At 40.4% G+C, this 19,335-nt stretch overlaps 2 protein-coding genes across 2 annotated transcripts; one reads left to right on the top strand and one right to left on the bottom strand.

The window, feature by feature from the left end:
* Positions 1-576: 576 nt before the first annotated feature.
* On the top strand, positions 577-10,393 carry LOC146674834 (prostaglandin reductase 1-like). Its single transcript, XM_085398567.1, has 9 exons — positions 577-643; positions 2,075-2,201; positions 2,301-2,346; positions 2,435-2,494; positions 6,569-6,736; positions 7,090-7,363; positions 7,494-7,599; positions 9,573-9,691; positions 9,793-10,393. The coding sequence occupies exons 2-9, from the start codon at positions 2,096-2,098 to the stop codon at positions 9,901-9,903; spliced, it is 990 nt and encodes a 329-aa protein (XP_085254693.1). The 5' UTR covers positions 577-643; positions 2,075-2,095; the 3' UTR covers positions 9,904-10,393.
* Positions 10,394-14,856: 4,463 nt separating this feature from the next.
* LOC146674833 (uncharacterized) lies at positions 14,857-18,175 on the bottom strand. Its single transcript, XM_085402424.1, has 8 exons — positions 18,101-18,175; positions 17,562-17,892; positions 17,099-17,338; positions 16,811-16,934; positions 16,589-16,694; positions 16,251-16,489; positions 16,000-16,155; positions 14,857-15,902 (listed from the first exon to the last, which is right to left on the bottom strand). Exons 1-8 carry the CDS (start codon positions 18,173-18,175, stop codon positions 15,761-15,763), a joined length of 1,413 nt encoding a protein of 470 aa, XP_085258550.1. The 3' UTR covers positions 14,857-15,760.
* Positions 18,176-19,335: the final 1,160 nt, after the last annotated feature.

The following is a 19,335-nucleotide window of genomic DNA, read 5'->3' as shown; positions in this document are numbered from 1 at the left end:
TCAAGTCTGTATGTAAGTAATGACCTTATAACAATCTAATGATTTTTTATTATGTGCTAATGCATGAAACCTGAACAAGGGTGTATTTTCTTTATATGATGACAGTATAAAAAATGGATTTACTACTCCTGGAAGTCATGCAAAGCTTCATTAGGACACCATCATCTCTTTGCAGGCATTACGAGATGCAAAATAAGGCCACGCTAACATGGGTTTCACATATTCAACATGGGTAACAAAACAAATTTACATTTAGAAAACTTTTATCTACAGATATTAAAACTTTACATGAAATATCTTGAGGTTTGATTACAAGCTTGCCTTTTTCTAACTGAAGTATTTAATCTCAAAAATCAAAGATAGACATTTTTCAAAGTTCAACGTGTTATTATCCAAAGTAAATCAACAAATGTTTCGCCTTTCTTACCCGGCTGGGTAACAAACTGTACAGCATATTAAAGCACATGTCTTTATCTTTGTTGGCCAGGTGCTGTTAGATAGTGTACAATATTTTCAGCCAATCATATCCAGCAATAAAAGCTTGTGTCCCGCCCTTTCTCCTCATAACTGTTCACATTCCTGCCTCTCCTCACTTCCACCCACTCCACAGCTTCCAGCATTTCTCTGTGAAGAAAGGCGAGCGGTAAGTCACACAGAGGAAAGAGAGCTGTTTGTTTCTGAACTGCATCAAGTGTGATTTTACTGGAGGAGGTAACTCTGAGGCTGAGCAGCAAACATCAGCAGGGGGTCGGTGTTATCCCTTTAAAGCCTTTGCATAAAGTGTTATCTTGCTACTGACCATAAAATATGAGATACTCCACTACAGTGGTAGTTGTGTATGAACAGTTAGATTGTATTTGTCACGGGCGAGGTCGCCTCGAAAGAGAAAGGACTCAAATGCTTGGCGCAGAACAGCACATAGAAAGTTTCAGTGACAACGTTTATTTTCTCAGCAAGTGCACACAGTCAGAAAACTGAAACGTGAGTTTAACAAGTACTAGAAGCAACACCTAAACCTAAGGGGTTTATGCAGCCTGAGCTAAGTAAACAATCTGGTCGCTCGTCAGTAAAACTGCTGTTCCGAGGATTGGGCTGAAGGGAGAGTCAAACTGGTTGGCTGGGTCCGGGGAAAGGGTCAGAGTCACTGAAATTAGAGTACAGACATTCAGGTATGGTTCGGGCAAGCTGTTTGTTCTGAATTTTCCTTTGCACTGCTTACTTGCTGTGGGTGGTCAGTAGTGGCGTGGAGGGGTGAGTGGTCTGGGTGAGTGGTCCGAAATCTGAAATCCCTGGCGTTGAGGCAGGGAGGCAGGCAGGTGCATGGGGCGAGAAACCCGTGAGACTGTCAGGAGGTCCAGATGGGTGTTCTACAGAGGAGATTCGTGTCTGGCAACTTGGTGCATGGCTATGAAAGAGAGATACAGAATGAGACAAGATAGTTTGCAAGTCGTGTACAAAATCACAGCGGTGGCCTGCACTAACTAGGGTTAGCCGACAATCCAGCCTTATGAGTCCTTGGCTTAGTTACCCACAGGTGCGAGCAATAAGCAGAACACAGTGGCACCTCCCAGGGGTGGAGATGCCGGCTCGGAGGGAGAAACACTGGCACCCACCCAGACCATGACAGTATTGTGTTTCAATGTGTTTAGAGGTTCACTGATATTCTCATAAAGTCTGAAAAACAGAATCACTGAACTTGATTCTATGTGAATACTTGTATGTAAGCCAGTACTTTTATAGTAATAGTTTTACTCTGATCACTCAAATGACTTGTGTGTAAATATGTAAATGTGTGTGTGTTTGAGCACGATGAGGATTTCTGCATTTCGTTGGAATTGTTCTTTTAATCACAGCTTGGAAACTGAGCCTAAGGGCAGCCTACGCTGTCATTGTTACACTTTATAGTTAACCGATGATGTCATGAAAAATTAAAAGGATTTGATGCTCACCACAGCTAAACGTCACAGAGTGAACGTCACACTTCAGGTTTTATTCAGCTCTATTTTGCACAGCGCTGGATGACTCAGCACTTTCATGTCTGTTGATAACAGTGACGGGCAATATTTCTTTACAGCGGCCATAAAAAAGAAGAATCATGGTGAAAGCTAAGTCATGGGTAATGACTCAGCACTTTGACGGCTTCCCAAAGAAAAGTGACTTTGGGCTGAAGGTGGAGGAGCTCCCTGAGCCCAAAGATGGAGGTACGTCTTTCTTCTTTCTCTCTACAGGAGAGCACCTTCTTCAGTTTTTGTCAAACATTAAGCATCGAGCACTTTAAATGAGTTTAGTTTTGTTTGCAGAGGTGTTGTTGGAAGCTGTGTTTCTCAGTGTCGACCCGTACATGAGGTGATCAGAGAGCAGCGTCACTCATTACTGAACTACTTTAATGCTCCTGATATAAATGCATATTGTAACACACCGCTGGTCTCAACAGGTCGTTCAGCAAAACCCACATGAAGGAGGGAGATGTGATGATCGGAGGTCAGGTGGCCAAGTAAGAAACACAAACACACCTGCACACAGAAAACTTGCATGATGTGCTGACACAGAACTCAGTCCGTATATCTTTGATTCCCACTGCTATGCTCGGGGAGCAGATTAAATTGAAAGGTGGGGATTAATATAAAAAAGCACAAAGATCACACTCAGCAAACAAGATCAAGAGGGTTTAACCACAGTGATGTAAAAGGAAGAATGATAAATGGACTGGTCTTTATATAGCGCTTTTCTACTCTATCTGAGCACTCTATGCGCTTTACACAACTTATACATTCAGACCCATTCACACAAGAACTCTTTTTCTAAGTGCTTCCTATCTAACTTTCACACTCTGATGAAACATGAGTTTAGTATCTCGCTCAAGGATATTTGACATGCAGACTGGAGCAGACTGGGATCAAACCACCAACCTTCCAGTTAGTAGGTGACCTGCTCTACCACCCAAGCTACAGCCACCCTTTAATCACAAGGAGAAGGCTGTGGAAGCTGAATCTAAATAAATCAAAGCACCAGCGAATATTCTGGGTGAATAGCAGTAAGTTGTTCACTGTCAGTAAGATTGTTATTCAGGCCAGGATTCATTTTACAAACTGAGACATCAAAAAGACACACCTTTAAGTAAACTCTGTTTTTACTTCTACATACATTATTCATCACACTGACGCTCATGTATCTTCAAGACTTCGTTACCAAAAAAAACTTGAAACAAAGACAGCACAGTTGAACAGTTTAATTTCAGCCAGCTGTGTTAGTAAAATGAGTTATCCCAGTGACAGCACAGACTATTTTGTTTTAATATTGTGTTGTTGTTTTCCTGTTTACTAGAAGGTTTTAAATTTTCTGTACTTTTAGGTGACAGGAGACATGTGGCCTGGTCAAAACACAGAGAGCTGCACTCTAAAAGATCTTTAAACATAGTAAACATACCTTGTGTGCCACAGACTGCTCCCAAACACGAGGGGACAAGTAATACCTCTAAAACACTTAAGTTGGCTTTATTAAACATTAGATCTCTAGCTGGGAAAACATTTTTAATTAATGATTTAATCACTGAGCACAGCCTTGATTTTATGTTTTTAACTGAAACTTGGTTGGACCAAAGTAACAGTGGAGCTGTTCTCATCGAGACGACCCCTCCTAACTACAGTTTTATCAGTGAGGCCAGGGTGAGCAGGAGAGGAGGAGGGGTTGCTGTCTTATTTAATGAATTATTTCAATGTAAGCAGCTATCTCCTGGAAGTTTTCAGTCTTTTGAATATGTGGCTTTACAGCTGAAGGCCCCATCCAAAGTTGTGTTTCTTAATGTTTACAGGCCTCCCAAATACTGCACAGACTTTTTTAATGACCTCAGTGAACTGCTGTCTGTGATCTGTGTTGATTTCGACTGTGTAATTATTGTTGGGGATTTTAACATCCATGTGGACAACCCTCAGGGCAAAGGGACTAAAGACCTGAGTAACACTCTGGGCAACTTTGGGCTGACTCAGCATGTAACAGAGGCCACACATAATAGAGGACACACTCTTGACCTACTGATCTCCAAAGGCCTGAGCATTTCAAAGGTTACTGTGTCTGATGTGGGCCTGTCTGATCATTACTGTGTTTTCTTTGAAAGTAAAATCTCAGCCCACACAAATATATCAACAACAGTGATCACAAAACGGTGTATAACTGAACACAGTAGTGCAATTTTTAACCAGGTCTTCCCATTAACACCTGACCTGCCCAGAGGGTCAGTCAATGAGCTCGTCAATAGCTTCAATGCTAACATGTTAAATGTAATGGACACTATTGCTCCCATTAAGGTGAAGGTTATCTCTGGAAGGAAAAAGTCTCCATGGAGAAACTCCACACTGGTGAAAAATGAAAAAAGAGAGTGTAGGAAAGCTGAGCGCAGATGGAGAAAAACAAACCTCCAGGTTCATTATGACATTTATAAAGAGAAACTTCACAATTATAATTTACAACTGAGGAATGCAAGGAGGTCCTACTTCTCTGACATCATCACTAAAAACAGCCATAATGCTCGGGTCTTATTTTCTACAGTTGACAGGCTAACAAACCCCCCTGTGTCAGTGGCAGCTGAACTTCATTCGACCATGGCCTGCAATGACTTTGCCAAATTCTTCACTGAAAAAATCCAAAAAATTAGACAAGCAATTGGTACATCAACAGCAGATCCAGGATATGTACTGTGTCCACCAAAAAACTGTTTAAACACCATCAAACAGTTTCACCCTATTAACAGCAAAGACCTGGAGGACATCTTAGGTCAACTGAACTCCTCCTCCTGCTGTTTAGATGTCCTGCCAACAAGTTTTTTCAAAAAGGTCTCAAAGACTTTAGAGTCAGACCTGTTACAGATCGTCAACTTTTCTTTATTATCAGGTGTGTTTCCAGAATCACTAAAAACTGCTGTAATCAAACCTATACTGAAAAAGGACAATCTTGACAAGACACAAATGAACAACTACAGGCCGATCTCAAATCTCCCGTTTTTAAGTAAGATCATTGAAAAAGCAGTTTCTCAACAGCTCAGTTACTTCTTAAAACAGAATAATTGCTACGATGCCTTCCAGTCAGGTTTTAGACAGAACCACAGCACTGAAACCGCTCTGACCAAAGTGTTTAATGACATATGTCTGAATACAGACAGTGGAAAAATGTCAGTCCTAGTTTTACTGGATCTCAGTGCAGCATTTGATACAGTTGACCACAACATATTACTCAAACGACTGGAGAACTGGACAGGTCTTTCAGGAACTGTACTAAACTGGTTCAAAACATACGTAGAAAACAGGAAATACTTTGTATCAATAGGTAACTTCACATCTGAGCAGACAAGTATCACATGTGGAGTTCCCCAAGGTTCCATCTTGGGACCCCTTCTGTTTAACATCTACATGCTCCCACTGGCACAGATTATAAACAACAACAAAATAAACTATCACAGCTATGCAGATGACACACAAATATATATCACAATGTCACCAGGAGACCGAGGCCCTGTACAGGCTCTTGGTAAATGCATTGAGGAAATCAATGACTGGTTGTGCCACAATTTTCTCCAGCTAAACAAAAACAAAACTGAGGTAATAGTCTTTGGCGCCAAAGAAAAACGATTACAGGTCACCAGAGAACTTCAATCTATACATCTAAAAACCACAAACCAGGCGAGAAATTTGGGTGTAGTGATGGATGCAGACCTAAACTTAGAAAAACACATTAAGACAATAACAAAGTCAGCTTACTATCACCTCAAGAATATATCAAGGATAAAAGATCTGATGTCTCAACAGGACCTGGAAAAACTAGTCCATGCATTCATCTTTAGTAGGCTTGATTACTGTAACAGCATCTTTACAGGTCTACCTAAAAAATCAGTCAGACAACTACAGCTCATTCAGAACTCTGCTGCTCGAGTCCTCACTAAGACCAAAAAAGTGGACCACATCAGTCCAGCTCTGAGGTCCTTACACTGGCTGCCTGTCCGTCAGAGGATAGACTTTAAAGTTCTGATGCTGGTCTATAAAGCTCTGAATGGTTTAGGACCAAAATACATCAATGACCTCCTGACCCAGTATGAACCATCCAGATCCCTCAGGTCATCTGGATCCGGTCTTTTATCAGTTCCCAGAGTCAGAACCAGACACGGAGAAGCTGCATTCAGCTTTTATGCTCCTTATATCTGGAACAAACTCCCAGAAAGCCTCAAATCAGCTGAAACACTCAGTTTATTTAAATCCAGGTTGAAGACTCACCTGTTCTCAGCTGCATTTGAATAAAGCACCAAATCCACACTTTAAGCTTAAATTTCAAAACTTACATTTAACTACTGATTTTATCTACTGTTCTGATTTTATCTGTTTTGATTTTATATACTGTTGTTTGTTTGTTTGTTTGTTTGTTTGTTTGTTTGTTAATTAGTTAGTTAGTTTATTTGCTTGTTTTATTCAATTTTAAATCATGCTTTTTATTTGTTCTTGTTTCTAATGTCTCTGTAAAGCACTTTGAATCACCTTGTTGTTGAATTGTGCTATACAAATAAACTTGCCTTGCCTTGCCTTAGAGTGATCCAGAGTAAAAATCCAGCGTTTCCTGTGGGAAGCCACGTTGTGAGTAACAGTGGGTGGAGAACCCACACGCTCAGTGATGGGACCGGCCTCACTCCCATCCTGCCTGAGTGGCCTAAAGATGTGTCCCTGTCTCTGGCTCTGGGTGCCATCGGGATGCCCGGGTAAGACAGATTTAAGTAACCTGCATAGATCATAGTCACTTTCTATTGGACGATAAATCGTGGCAGGATGTTCTGACTCTTCCAGCAGGTAGATCGATGTGAAGTTTTATCAGCTGAATCTTAAATGTAAACTAAACCATCTGAGACATTCATCTTAGTGTAAGACTTTATTTATAGGTGTTTGTAAGGTGTTTAAGAGGTCAGCTAAACGTGCTAATAGACAACAAGTGGCTAACTCCAGATGTTTTGCTGATGAGCTGAAGCAGAGTTTGTAAGCAGTGATCTTTGTGTATATAATTAATCTGGCAATCAAAGAGGCAACAGCTGGATTCACTGTTTCTGTCTCTCTGCAGGCTGACGGCTGTTTATGGGATAGAAGACGTGTTGGGTCTAAAGGAGGGTGAGACCCTGCTGGTGAACGCTGCAGCTGGAGCGGTGGGCTCCGTGGTGGGACAGATCGCCAAGATCAAGGGCTGTAAGGTGGTGGGCTCGGCAGGCTCTGATGCCAAAGTGGCTTACCTCAAAGAGCTGGGATTTGATGAGGTCTTCAACTACAAAACTGTGGGTTCCCTGGAGGAGGCTCTGAGGAAGGCTTCACCTGAAGGATACGACTGCTTCTTTGAAAACGTGAGCAGTGGTGGTGCAGTTTCAAGCTTGCATTTAATATTTAATCATTGCTCTACTCTTCTCTTGTATTCACACTGCATTCCTCACAGCACATTACAATGCATTAAGTGACACTGCTGCTTTGTTTTAGGTGGGAGGCCCTTCATCAGATGTCGTCCTGCAGCAGATGAAGAACTTCGGAAGAATAGCTGTGTGTGGAAGTATCTCCACCTACAATGACAGCCAACCCCAGACAGGTTTGTTACTGCTATAACTCCTGAAAGTTTTGTGCCTGCTATGGAACAACCAGGGTTGGTGCACAGACAGAAAAATAATAATACTTTGCATTATTGCAAATACCAATCAGATTTAATTAATAAACTTACAGACGGATTCACAGGAGATAACTGATTCAAGGTTAAGAAACTTACTTTAAACCCCATGAGGCACCAGTCTGGTATAAACACAGTCTTCTAAGGATTTACAGACGAATCCTAAGATTACAGCTTACAGCTCTTTTCCACAAATGCACCATTCTTGATGGCCCTGGCTTCCGTAGCGATTTTTCCACTAAAACAGCTATTTTTAAAATCTGCAATGAAATTTTGATGCATAGTGTTGGAGGTTATTATTATTCCGTTTTTTGATGCTGCACCTGACACCTCTGTCTTTCATACTGTACCATACCATCGTCATCATGCTTGACAGGCTGATATATTGGGTGGATGTATCTGGATCTGCTTCAGAGTGGTTCTTGTCACGTCTTTCTAAAAGATGTATTTTTGTGGCTTCTTTGAAGTTCATGTCCTCTTCCACCTCTCGGGTCTATGTGTGACATATGACCTTTATTGTTTATATCATCTCTGCTCCCTCTTTAACACGTTTTCAACACTTTTAGGGTGTTATGCTATGCAGATGACAGTCAGCTGTATATCTTCTCTAAGCTCCAAGATATTTCTGAGTTACAGATATAGAAAAAGTTCTTGGATGGTAGACAATTTCCTCCAATGTAATGAAGAGAAAACAGAAGTCCTTGTTTGTGTCCTTGATAGATTTATGCCTGAGGTAATGGAAGCTCTTGGTCCCCTTCAGGAACCTTGTTACAATTTGTTACTCAGCCTTTACTTTGGATGCTCATGTTAAATTTAACTCTTGAATGAATAAATAATGGATGAGGGCGTGCTGTCTGTGCATCGTTTAGGGTTCAAACTAAAAAAGCCGAAGCTTTTGCAACAGTTTCTCCCAGACTGTGGTTTAAATGGCATTTTTATGATATAGCATATTGTTATAATTTTCTTAAAGGTGTTTTATATGAAGTTTTACTCACACTTTGTGAGTCAGGTCTCTCCATCAGCTGCTCAGGTGGGGTCAGTGTACTTGGAACGACAGATGTCCAACAGCAATGTCCACACATCACTGATGTCCTTGGAAGTTTTCTCTCTGCCCCCCTCTCAGACATTTTTAAAGTCACTCATGGTAATGTCCAAGAATCAGATTGCATTTTTGGCTGTCCTTCCTCTGTGTCCATGCTAGTTCTGACCCACGATGCAACGGTTCTGCCTTCAGCTAAATTCTGGTCATGTGACCATTACACTGTACCTCAAACAAACTTTACAGAAAGGTGTATAGCTCATTTACACAGCCTTTAAAAAATTATAATTATATTTATTATATATAATTATAAAATATTATATAACAATATTTTATAATCACATATTTTAGACAATTTAAAAAAAAATCTCATTAAAATAATTTTAATCAATTTCAGCAAATAAATTAAATACACACAAATCTATGACAGAAACATATAAAATAAACCCCTTTTTAAACTGTCTCTGGCACACTTACAGTTCCCAGTCAACATTTAGCTTGATTCTTACTGGACAACTGGGCTGTTCAAAGCTTTCATTACCAAACTGTATGAATTCGTTTGAATTACAGGTGTAAAGGTATGTAGATGGTATTAGACTGAAGTGGAACAGTGACCTTTCTGGAGCGGGCCTGGAACCCAAAGGCCCACAAATATCACTGTGAAGAACACAAAATGCATATAATACACCACCAACAACTTCTTCTGTATTCATGTATTTTTTCCACTAGAGGGAGAAGCTGCACTGCTAAAGATCCACAAGTGCTGTGGAGGCACACAGATGGTTATTGTAGACATGAACTGTAGTTTCTGTGAGTGAAAGATGGGTTAAATTTTTCTCTTGAACGACCTGTGTTTTAGGTCCGTATCCCTACTTCACCATGATCATTAAGGAGCTGAAGATGGAGGGATTCTTGCAAAGTAGGTGGGAGCACAAGCACCCTGAGACCCTCAAGAGACTGTTAGCGTGGGTGAAAGAGGTTAGTGGGAGCCTTTCCTTTAAGTAAAGATATAAACATCAGTTACCTGTGTTTCTGTTGTGATGTATTGTATTTGTGATCTGTGTATTGTGCATCCACAGGGCAAACTGCAGTGTCGGGAACACGTCACAAAAGGCTTTGATAACATGCCGGCTGCTTTTATGGGGATGCTGCAGGGAGAAAACATGGGCAAGGCCGTCGTCGCAGTCTGAAGAGTTCAATGCAAGAGAGCCAGTTACTAATAACTGCCATTATTACACAATCTATGAATTAATGAAGCAATAAACATAGAACAAAATAATTTCACATTAACATTTCAGCTCTTTGAGTAGTTTTGTAATCACAGAGTTTTGCCTGTGATTGATAGTTGTGTCTTTTGTCATGTTGACAAATTGACATCTGGCAACATCAGCATCAGTTTGCTTAAGTTGTACGTTTTGGTGACTTACTTAACAACACGACCACCAATGAATAAAAGAAGAGATGATAATTCCAGACTCAGGGTTCTTATCCTGTCATTACAGCGAGTATCTGTGTGTGCAGCGCAGATCTGTTCTGCTGTATTAATGCCCTGCACTGAAAAAATGGGAATTGGGAGGCTTTTGAATTTGCACAAATGAATTTAGTTAATGCTACACAAGCCTTTTATGTTTCTCTTATTTACATGATTAAATAAAGTACTATTTACTTGATTATAAACAATACTGAGACTACTCATTTTTCTTGCATTGATTTAAAGTGACTAAATTAGAATACTAAAACCATTGTAATTGTGTTTGACCACAACCGGAAATGATGCAATATATTCAAAGACAACAACTAAATATGATTGGATAATAAGACCTAGAGTCTTATCCAATAAGACAACAACATAATTTAAGGAGAGCGCAATTGACCGCCAGATTCTGGAAGACTGTTCAGCCACATGCAACCTTTGGCACTAAGTCAGGCATACCGAGAAGGTAAGTAATTTAAATACATTTGTTTTAGTTGGGTACGTTTTCACAGAATTGTTGTAGTGCATGCTATATAAATAGTAGTCTGTAATGCATCTACATGTTGTTTTTACAGTGCTAGCTAAAGTTGTTATTAGCTTTGTGGCTAAAGCTGAAAAATAGTAACAAATTGCACATACCCGGTAGTCGGGGGAGAAAGCAGCTGTTGTCGGTCAGATATGGCATTTATGCATGTGACAGAGAGCACTGACGTTTTTTGATGGCTTAGCAAGTTAAAACGTCACTGAGAGAGCGCAATAGTGTTTGTGTTACTCATGCTAGTTATGGCTACAGTGGCTAATTAGTCTGGCTGTAACCGTCAGAGTTTAAGAAGCTGGGAGCACAGTGCCATACCTTAATTCTTGCTGAGGACACACACTCAAGTTATAATAAGGATCCTGCCACCTTTGACGTGGGTTTAAGAACCTGTGCCCATAAATCATTTTTCCATTTAGTCATTATTTTAGGTGAAGTGTCACTTACTTGACTATTCTATTGGTCAAGCCCAAATAATACAGCAGATATCTACAAGGAGATACGTTTGTTCAACAGAGTATGTCTTATTAAGTGATGTATTGTGAATTTTCCAGCATTGTCCTAACAAAAATTAGGACCCTTTCCCCCGCTTTTTTTCTACTTTGTGTAGAACATATGTGAGCTGCTTCTCAAAACATTATGTATAAATGGTACTTTAAAGAAACCATTGATGCTCTTCTGGACTGGAATACTTTTTTTCAATTAAAATTAATGTTTTTTGTGATGGTGGAATTTTTACCTTTATGATTACAGAAGTCAAAACATCAGATGATGATAGCTTACCATCTAAGCTCCCCATCTCTTGGCAAGTCTGAATTAGAGGTCTCAGCTGTATCTGCCTTTCTAGTGGATTTGCTTAAAGAGGAGATAAATTATTATTATTAGGTACATATTCCCTGACATTCTAGAGGTCAGCCTTGCACAGTGTGTGACATTAAAGGGCATAACGTATAGAAATGGAATGGCACTGGCCCAAAGGGAAGCAGGTGGATTGCCAGAATACTGAAAAACCATATCTGCATTGTACCACAGCATATTCTACATTGTCAGAGAGCTTGGTGGCTGGTACAGAGAGCACCACAGAGCTTTTGAGCTCAGCCCAGTATCCACAAGAATATTCACTCTGTGAACTCCTTGATACTTATCCATTGGTTGGCTATGAGATTGGATCAGTCCACATTGTGACTTTAAAAAGGCATATAGAATTAAAAGGTGTTCATATAAGTGTAATAGCTTCAGTAACATGTATTTCATTAAATAAATTCTTCTTTTTTATGTCTGATCTTTATAACTTTGAGTATTGGGTATGGATAGCTTTATGAAAACTAAACTGAAAGGATTCTTTCTGAATGTCTGATATGTAATTCTTTTTTGCCTACAGAGTTCCATGGTCCTAAAGACTGTTTTGGCTGACGGAACCTGTCGAAGGCTCACTCTCTAATGGAGCGCCTGAATCAAGTGAGGATCTCATTGTTGAAGTCAAGAGACAGTGTTGTCTTCAGGGCAGTTTCAGACTTCAGTTTATGGATTTCTTGTTTGGGAATGAGTTTCTTAACCTTACCTCAGTTTCAGAAGTAGCAGACAAAGGGACTCTTAAAGCTATTGAAATGCCAAAGCCCACCACATGGACATAAAAAAGAGTAACAGAGTTGGTGAAACTCAAGATGGAAAAGACTTTTTCATACAGAAGACATGAACTTTCTTCACTACCAGACACACTGGACCCACTACAGTTCGCTTACCGTCCAAATCGTTCCACAGACGATGCCATCTCTCATCTCCTCCACACATCACTCACTCACTTGGACACTAGAAGGGGGAATTATGTTAAAATGCTCTTCATAGACTACAGCTCTGCATTTAACACCATAATTCCCTCCACACTCACCACCAAGCTGGAGCATCTGGGACTCAGCTCATCTATGTGTCAGTGGATCTCCAACTTCCTAACTGGCAGACCACAGGCAGTAAGGATGGGCGGACATGTCTCAGCCTCCACCACTCTCAGCACTGGAGCCCCCCAGGGGTGTGTTCTGAGCCCCCTGCTGTACTCTTTGTACACATATGACTGTGTGGCCACTACCAGCTCCACCACCATCATCAAGTTTGCTGACGACACCGTCGTGGTGGGCCTGATCTCTGATAACAACGAGACGGCCTACCTGAAGGAGATTAGGAATCTGGAGAACTGGTGCCAGAGGAACAACCTCCTTCTAAATGTCAGTAAGACAAAGGAGCTGATAGTGGACTTCAGCACTAAGCAGGAGAGGAACTACCAGACCCCCGTCATCAACGAGTGCCCAGTGGAGAGAGTGGACAGCTTCAAATACCTTGGAGTTCACATCACGCAGGACCTGTCATGGTCCTGTCACATCAACACCGTGGTGAAAAAGGCCCGACAGCGTCTCTACCACCTCAGACGCTTGAGAGACTTCCAACTGCCCTCCAAGGTGCTCAGGAACTTTTACTCGTGCACCATAGAGAGCATCCTGGCGGGAAACATCTTAACCTGGTTCGGGAACAGCACCATGCAGGACAGACGAGCTCTACAGAGGGTTGTGCAGTCAGCTGAGCGCACCATCCGCTCCGAGCTCCCTGACCTGCACTCAATCTACAGCAGGCGGTGCCGGACCAAGGCCAGGAAGATCGTGAAGGACCTCAGCCATCCCAACAACAGACTGTTCTCTCTGTTGAGGTCAGGAAAGCGATTCCGCTCCCTGAAGACCAACACAGAGAGACTGAGGAGGAGCTTCTTCCCGCAGGCGATACGGTCTCTCAATCACACCACCACACAGTACTGACCCACACATGCAGTTCTTACACACACACACTGGACTTTCTGGACTTTGGTTTTGCACAACACTGGTCACTATATTCTTCATTTCCGGTTAATACTTGTACAGCTGCTGTTATTGTGTATATATTTATTTATATTTATATTTCTTCATACATTCTTATATAGTTCTATATTGTGTATTGTGTATTTTGTTGTACAGTTATTTTATTTTCAACTTTAATTTATATATTTATCTTTATCTTATTCTTCCCAGTTAAATTTACCCTTCATTCTAATTTGTGTTGTACAGTTATTTCATTTTTAACCTTAATTTATATTCTATTCCTTCCTAGTTAAATTTACCCTTTTTAATTTTTCATATTTATTTCCTATCTTATTCATAGCCTTTTCCTTTTTTTGTTTTCTTTAGGTCACGAGCAGTTGTCCAAGCATTTCACTACATATCGTACTGTGTATGACTGTGTACGTGACAAATAAAATTTGAATTTGAATTTGAATTTTGAATTTGAACTTTATTCTTTCATGAGGTATTTATAAGTTTCTCATTGTTCACAGCCATTGACATGTCGAAGAGGTCAACACGTGAGGAGCGGTTCGAAATTGTGTTGATATCTGGTGAACGCAGTAACCGGGTCATTGCAGCAGATTTCAATGCAAGACGTCCTACGAGACCACCCATCTCCCATGCTACAGTTAACAAACTGTTTGCTAAGTTTAGTGAAACTGGTTCAGTGTTGGATTTGCCAAAATGTGGACACAAGAAAACTGTCACTAATGAGGAAACATCAGTGGCTGTCCTAGCTTCATTCAGCAAGAGCCCACAGCGTAGCACTTACCGCATGTCACTGGAGAGTGGCATTAGTCGAACATCCCTTCAGCGGATATTAGCTACTCACAAATGGCACCCTTACAAACTAAGGGCACAGGGCTGTGGCTCCCCACACTCCCTAGCAGATCATTACATGGAGAAACTTTTGGAATGCAAGCATGCTGATCCACACAGGTATGCACACAGGTGTACACATGGGTATTCACAGACGCGGACTACAGCTTTCTTGGCTGCTGCCTCAAAGCACACTGTGCGCTGTCTATCTTGCGTGCTGCACAATATCGTTTATTATTTAGTAACTATTGATATCTATGGCTAGCTAGTTTATTGTGATGGTGCTTTTTTTTTCTATTATTATGTTGCTCTTTGTTGTTTGCTGTCTCCTCTGTTTTTTTTCTCTCCATACAGGTGACCCAGGAGTTTTTGGTTTTTTTTGGTTTTTTTTGTTTGTTTGTTTGTTTGTTTTTTTCTCTTCCCCCCTTCTCACCGTCTCTTCTCCCCTTTGGTTTTCTTTCTTTCTCTCCCCCTCTTTCTTTCATTCTTTCCCCCTGTCCTATCCCACAGTTATGTCTGTCCCGTTTGCAACTGAAAATAAAATAAATTCATAATTATAATAAAGGTCAATCAAATGGACCAATATGGCAAGGCCATGATGATCCACTTGGTAAAATAAATCCGCTTGGCATCTTTCTTGGCCTCAAGACAACAATTCTGATGGCTATAGATCCAAACGGGACAAAAAAACAAAAAACAAACTAAGGGCAAACTACACTGATTAGCAGCGGCATAGGCACACTTAAAATTTCTTCTGAAATTTTCACTTTCTAGTATTTATTTAATATTTCTTTATGTTATAAAAATGACTTTGAATCCTGGTAAAAATGCAAAATCATGGGTTAAAAATGAAAACAAGAGAACTAAGAATGTATTAATATTTGTTGACAGAAAAACAGAAACTGTATATGTGCAACCAAAGTGCCATTTTAATTCAGATGAAAAAAAAGGGATTTATTCATTCATTGTCCATTCAGGATCTTAAAAATGTGATAATAATAATGAAATAATACAAATAATGTAATAATAAGAATGATGTAATAATAATTAATGTAAATCTAAATAATATTGTCCTTCAGAGAAATAGTTTGTAGTCCTGAAGATGGAGAAGTTTACTCCTGCAGAGCGACTGGGACTGTCTGTGGTCATGATGGTTGAACCTCCAACGACTTTCCCAGCTTAGCCTCAGAGTGCTGCTGCTACTGTAGCAGCCGCTCTTCTCCTACTCGTCAGGACTTGCATTGTCACATCTGGGGATCCCAGGCCCTGCTGGAGAGGAGAGCCTAGTCTGGATGCTGACCTGCTGCCTGTAATTATTAGCCTTTTTCAGGCTCTTCTCCACAGGACGCCTGTCTTTTTCAGGCTCTTCTCCACAGGACGCCTGTCTTTTTCAGGCTCTTCTCCACAGGACGCCTGTCTTTTTCAGGGACAATCTTCATCCACAAATTCATAAAGTCCTTGTGAAGGGTCAGTTTCTCGATGATTGTTCGCCCATGGTACCTGTGGAAGATTACAGTTGTCATTAATCTTCATTAATTGTGTAAACTCACAGAAAATAAAACATTGATGCACTTCAAACCCATTTAAAAGTACCCACCTGGCTTCAGGTGCAGCATCCCCTGCCATTCTAGAGGCAGCAATTAGAAACCTTTCAGTGAAGCTTCCTGTTTTCAGGATGACGGCTGCTCCAAGTTTGTCAGCCAGCTGGTGCAGGTGTTGAGCCGTGCTATTCCTCACTGCAACACAGCGATGGCTGAGCAAGGACAATATTAGACACACAACTCAGTGAACATGATTTCTCTTTCATGTCTTCTAATAAAATCACTACAGCTTCTTCTCTCCTCTTACGTCAGTCCTGTGTTAAACAGAGCGCTCAGAATCCGTCCATGGCTGCAATTTTCCACCATGGCATCAAGCGCCAGATTGACCTCCTGATGAAGCAAGTTGTTGTTGGTCTGTGCAAGCTTCAGCAATAGAGCTCGGCCTGTTGTTTCAACTTCTGGGTCCATTGTTTTCTGGAGCTGAATGTAGAGCTCATCGATGGTATGTATGGCCTCACAGGCTATTGCTGAGCGTTGGTTTTTCACCTAAAATGTGAGTGAAAATCATCAGTTGAGGCTGTAGTATGCACTTGAAGGGAAACTAGCTGCATGAAACACATATAAGAAACATAAAGTGTGCAATACCTCCTCAATGAGGACCAGACACACTTCATGCAGTTTAGTCTTCAGGATGTCCGAGTGGTGCTTTGCCAGAGACTGAATAGTTTGCAACCCCTGTCTTTTCTTAATCCTGTATTTACACAACACAACATTGAACACGACTTCAGGAACACCACAAATAACACAGCGACATTATGCAGCACTGTTTCTGTGCAGTATTTAATGTCTCCTTACTACGTTTCTTACCAGTCGTCTGAAGACAGCAGACTAAAGCTGTGGGACAGGCTCTCTACAGGTGTAGCTAGAGGCGGGAGTTTGACCCTGCTCTCTCTTGGATTATTCTGACTGCACTGACTGTCTGCTTTCTTGTCTGATAATCAACGAGGTTAGTAAAAAGAAACTGTAATTTCTTCTAATTTGAAGCATTGTACATGATGCAGTGATTAATTGTTCATTAAAATCTTTAAAAAAAATCTCTTAATTTAAAGTTTGATTATTCAGCATCTTCTACAGTTACTGAGGAAAACCACTTACCGTCTATAGGGACGACTTTTGCATGGCGCAGCAGCGTCCCAGGCCGAGGTCCTCGTTTTTGCGGTATGGGAACTGTTGGAGGTTTTGGAGTCAAAGGCTTTACTGCAGTAAATGTTTTGGTTGGTACTGTGTATCCAGGTGAGGTTACAATCCCATCCTGGAAATGCTGCAGTTTTTCCAAAATAGGCCCAAATTTGTCTTTTGCTGTTAAGACTCTTATTCCACGAATGACCTTCGTGTCTGTTTAGACAAAAAATAACTAAATAACTACAAATTTACATCTTACAAAAACAACAATAAACATTTTTCTTCCTGATTTTTTTTTCTTCAAAAAAGCATATAAAATGAATGGACAGCAAGAATATGTGTAATTTAGCATTAAAATAGATAATCTACAGTGTCAAATTTTAAAATCTAAACTAACTGATTAACAGCAGGTGTAACCACTAAAGATAAGCATCACCTTTGAACCGACCTGCTCCTGAATGTTGAGCAGAGAAAACAGGCAATTGCGATGGACAAGCTGCTCGAGGAGGTGGAGGAACTGGAGTGAGCGGTGTCATCTCAACAGGACTAACAATGAAAGGAATGGCCCTCAGTTCACTTGGTGTGTGTGTGTCTGCAGAGCTGAGGCTACTCAGACTTCTTTCAGGGTCCTCCTGATTCCAAAAGGGGTCATCCAAACAGTTCCAGCTTCCCTGGACTATCTCTGGAGAGCCTGCGCATTGCTCAGGTAAAGGTGGGAGTTGCACAGCATAATCTCTGGGTCTCTGTGCGATATGCAATGTGTCTGCCTGTTGAAAGAACACATTTGTCTTACTGCTCTGAGCTTTGTGAAAGTCCAGGATCCTGGACTCTGTGGTGAAGCGCTGACAGTTGCTCTGTCTACAGTGACTTACACAAAAATTACACTGTGCAAAGCAGCAAAATATAACACATCTCTCAGAAACATTTACATTTGATCAGCAGACAAGTCAAGAATGAGTATGTTTAGTTACTTACATCTTCACCTGTGCGTTTTCTCTGAATCAAATCTTGAAAGCCATGGAAAAAGTTACCTGATGTATTTTCAGACATGCCTGAGATAAAAAGTGAACAAATAGTTTAGAAACAGAAAGTTTGTGAGTGCTGCTCAGTGTTTGAGTGACAAGTTCTAACTCAGCTGCTCAGTAAAACAGTTATGATGATGTCATATGGAACTCACAGAGCATTTTTTGAAAATATTCATATATATACACTATTTTGTGTTTTTACAAAAATATCAGACATGTCTAAATCAAAGGCAGCTTATGATCTCTAATTATGATCTTTAATCAACAAATTTAAATAGATGTCCTAATCACAGCTTCTAAAACTAGACAACACTATACTGATAAATTTATATAAAACAGCAAAAAGGAGATAAAAGCACTGTCATAAATAGAGAAATAAGTACAGTAAATAAATAAATACAGTTTTTAAAAAATACAGAAAAAAACGTGTCATTTGCTACAACAACAACAACGACAACAAAATAGCAGCTTGGACAAAGGTGTTTCTTCAAGCTTCGCCTCCATTTAGGGGCTGCAAACCTCTGTCCCAAAGGAAGAAGCTGAAATCCTCCAATAAGGGGTGGGAGTCCTTTAAAGTAGAGTAACTCATCCTCTACAACTGCCTAGTATTCAAGGACTCTATGTTAAAAGGCTAGGTGGCCTTGCGCAGGTACCTTTTATGCTTTTTGCTATTTTACACACAAAATCTATGCCATTGCTATAAAATGCTGTTGCTGAATCTTAATTCAGTCAAGTTGTGATTTTAAACTTTGTGCCCGAGGAACATTAAAAAGCGTTAATGTTAACGTAACAGGTTAATGTATGCGTGTAATAAAGAAAAAGAAAAAGAAAATACCAACGAGAGAAAGAAAATGATGAAAGCAAAGAAAATAAAAGTGTGGAAGTGTGAGTGAGAAATTGTCTCCGACTGGGGGAAGCAGTGACGCTACAGGTCACCTTCTTCCCCTGCTGGACACAAAAAGAAAACATAATTTGGTGTGTGGTGGATGAAAATAATTAATAACAACATGAAGAAGGTTTTTGTGTTTGCGGTTAAAAAACAAATAAAATTTCACCTTTGGGGTTTAAAGTCAGTAGAGTTCATAACGAAATAAGCAGAGATGTGTTGCTTTAGGAGTGATGAAAACATATGCAGTCACAGTGACTAATGAAAGTCTCTCAGTCTGTCGTTTACAGGTGGGGAAC

This window comes from Rhamphochromis longiceps, linkage group LG3, assembly GCF_057381845.1.
Source record: "Rhamphochromis longiceps isolate RC_006_pf linkage group LG3, R_longiceps_female_GT1.1, whole genome shotgun sequence".
NCBI lineage: Eukaryota > Metazoa > Chordata > Actinopteri > Cichliformes > Cichlidae > Rhamphochromis > Rhamphochromis longiceps.
The sequence above is the reverse complement of the archived record's forward strand: the minus strand, read 5'-3'. Positions and strand labels throughout refer to the sequence as shown.

What these genes read in the sequence shown, in the direction of transcription:
- LOC146674834 (XM_085398567.1), top strand. Translation starts at nt 2,096, where the DNA reads ATGGTGAAAGCTAAGTCATGGGTAATGACTCAGCACTTTGACGGCTTC. An exon ending in CCCTGAGCCCAAAGATGGAG is followed by an intron (nt 2,202 to 2,300) that starts GTACGTCTTTCT and finishes TTTTGTTTGCAG; the next exon opens with AGGTGTTGTTGGAAGCTGTG. An exon ending in GGTGCCATCGGGATGCCCGG is followed by an intron (nt 6,737 to 7,089) that starts GTAAGACAGATT and finishes GTCTCTCTGCAG; the next exon opens with GCTGACGGCTGTTTATGGGA.
- LOC146674833 (XM_085402424.1), bottom strand. Translation starts at nt 18,175, where the DNA reads ATGTCTGAAAATACATCAGGTAACTTTTTCCATGGCTTTCAAGATTTG. An exon ending in CTGCTGTCTTCAGACGACTG is followed by an intron (nt 16,695 to 16,810) that starts GTAAGAAACGTA and finishes GTGTAAATACAG; the next exon opens with GATTAAGAAAAGACAGGGGT. An exon ending in GATGCTGCACCTGAAGCCAG is followed by an intron (nt 15,903 to 15,999) that starts GTGGGTACTTTT and finishes AATCTTCCACAG; the next exon opens with GTACCATGGGCGAACAATCA.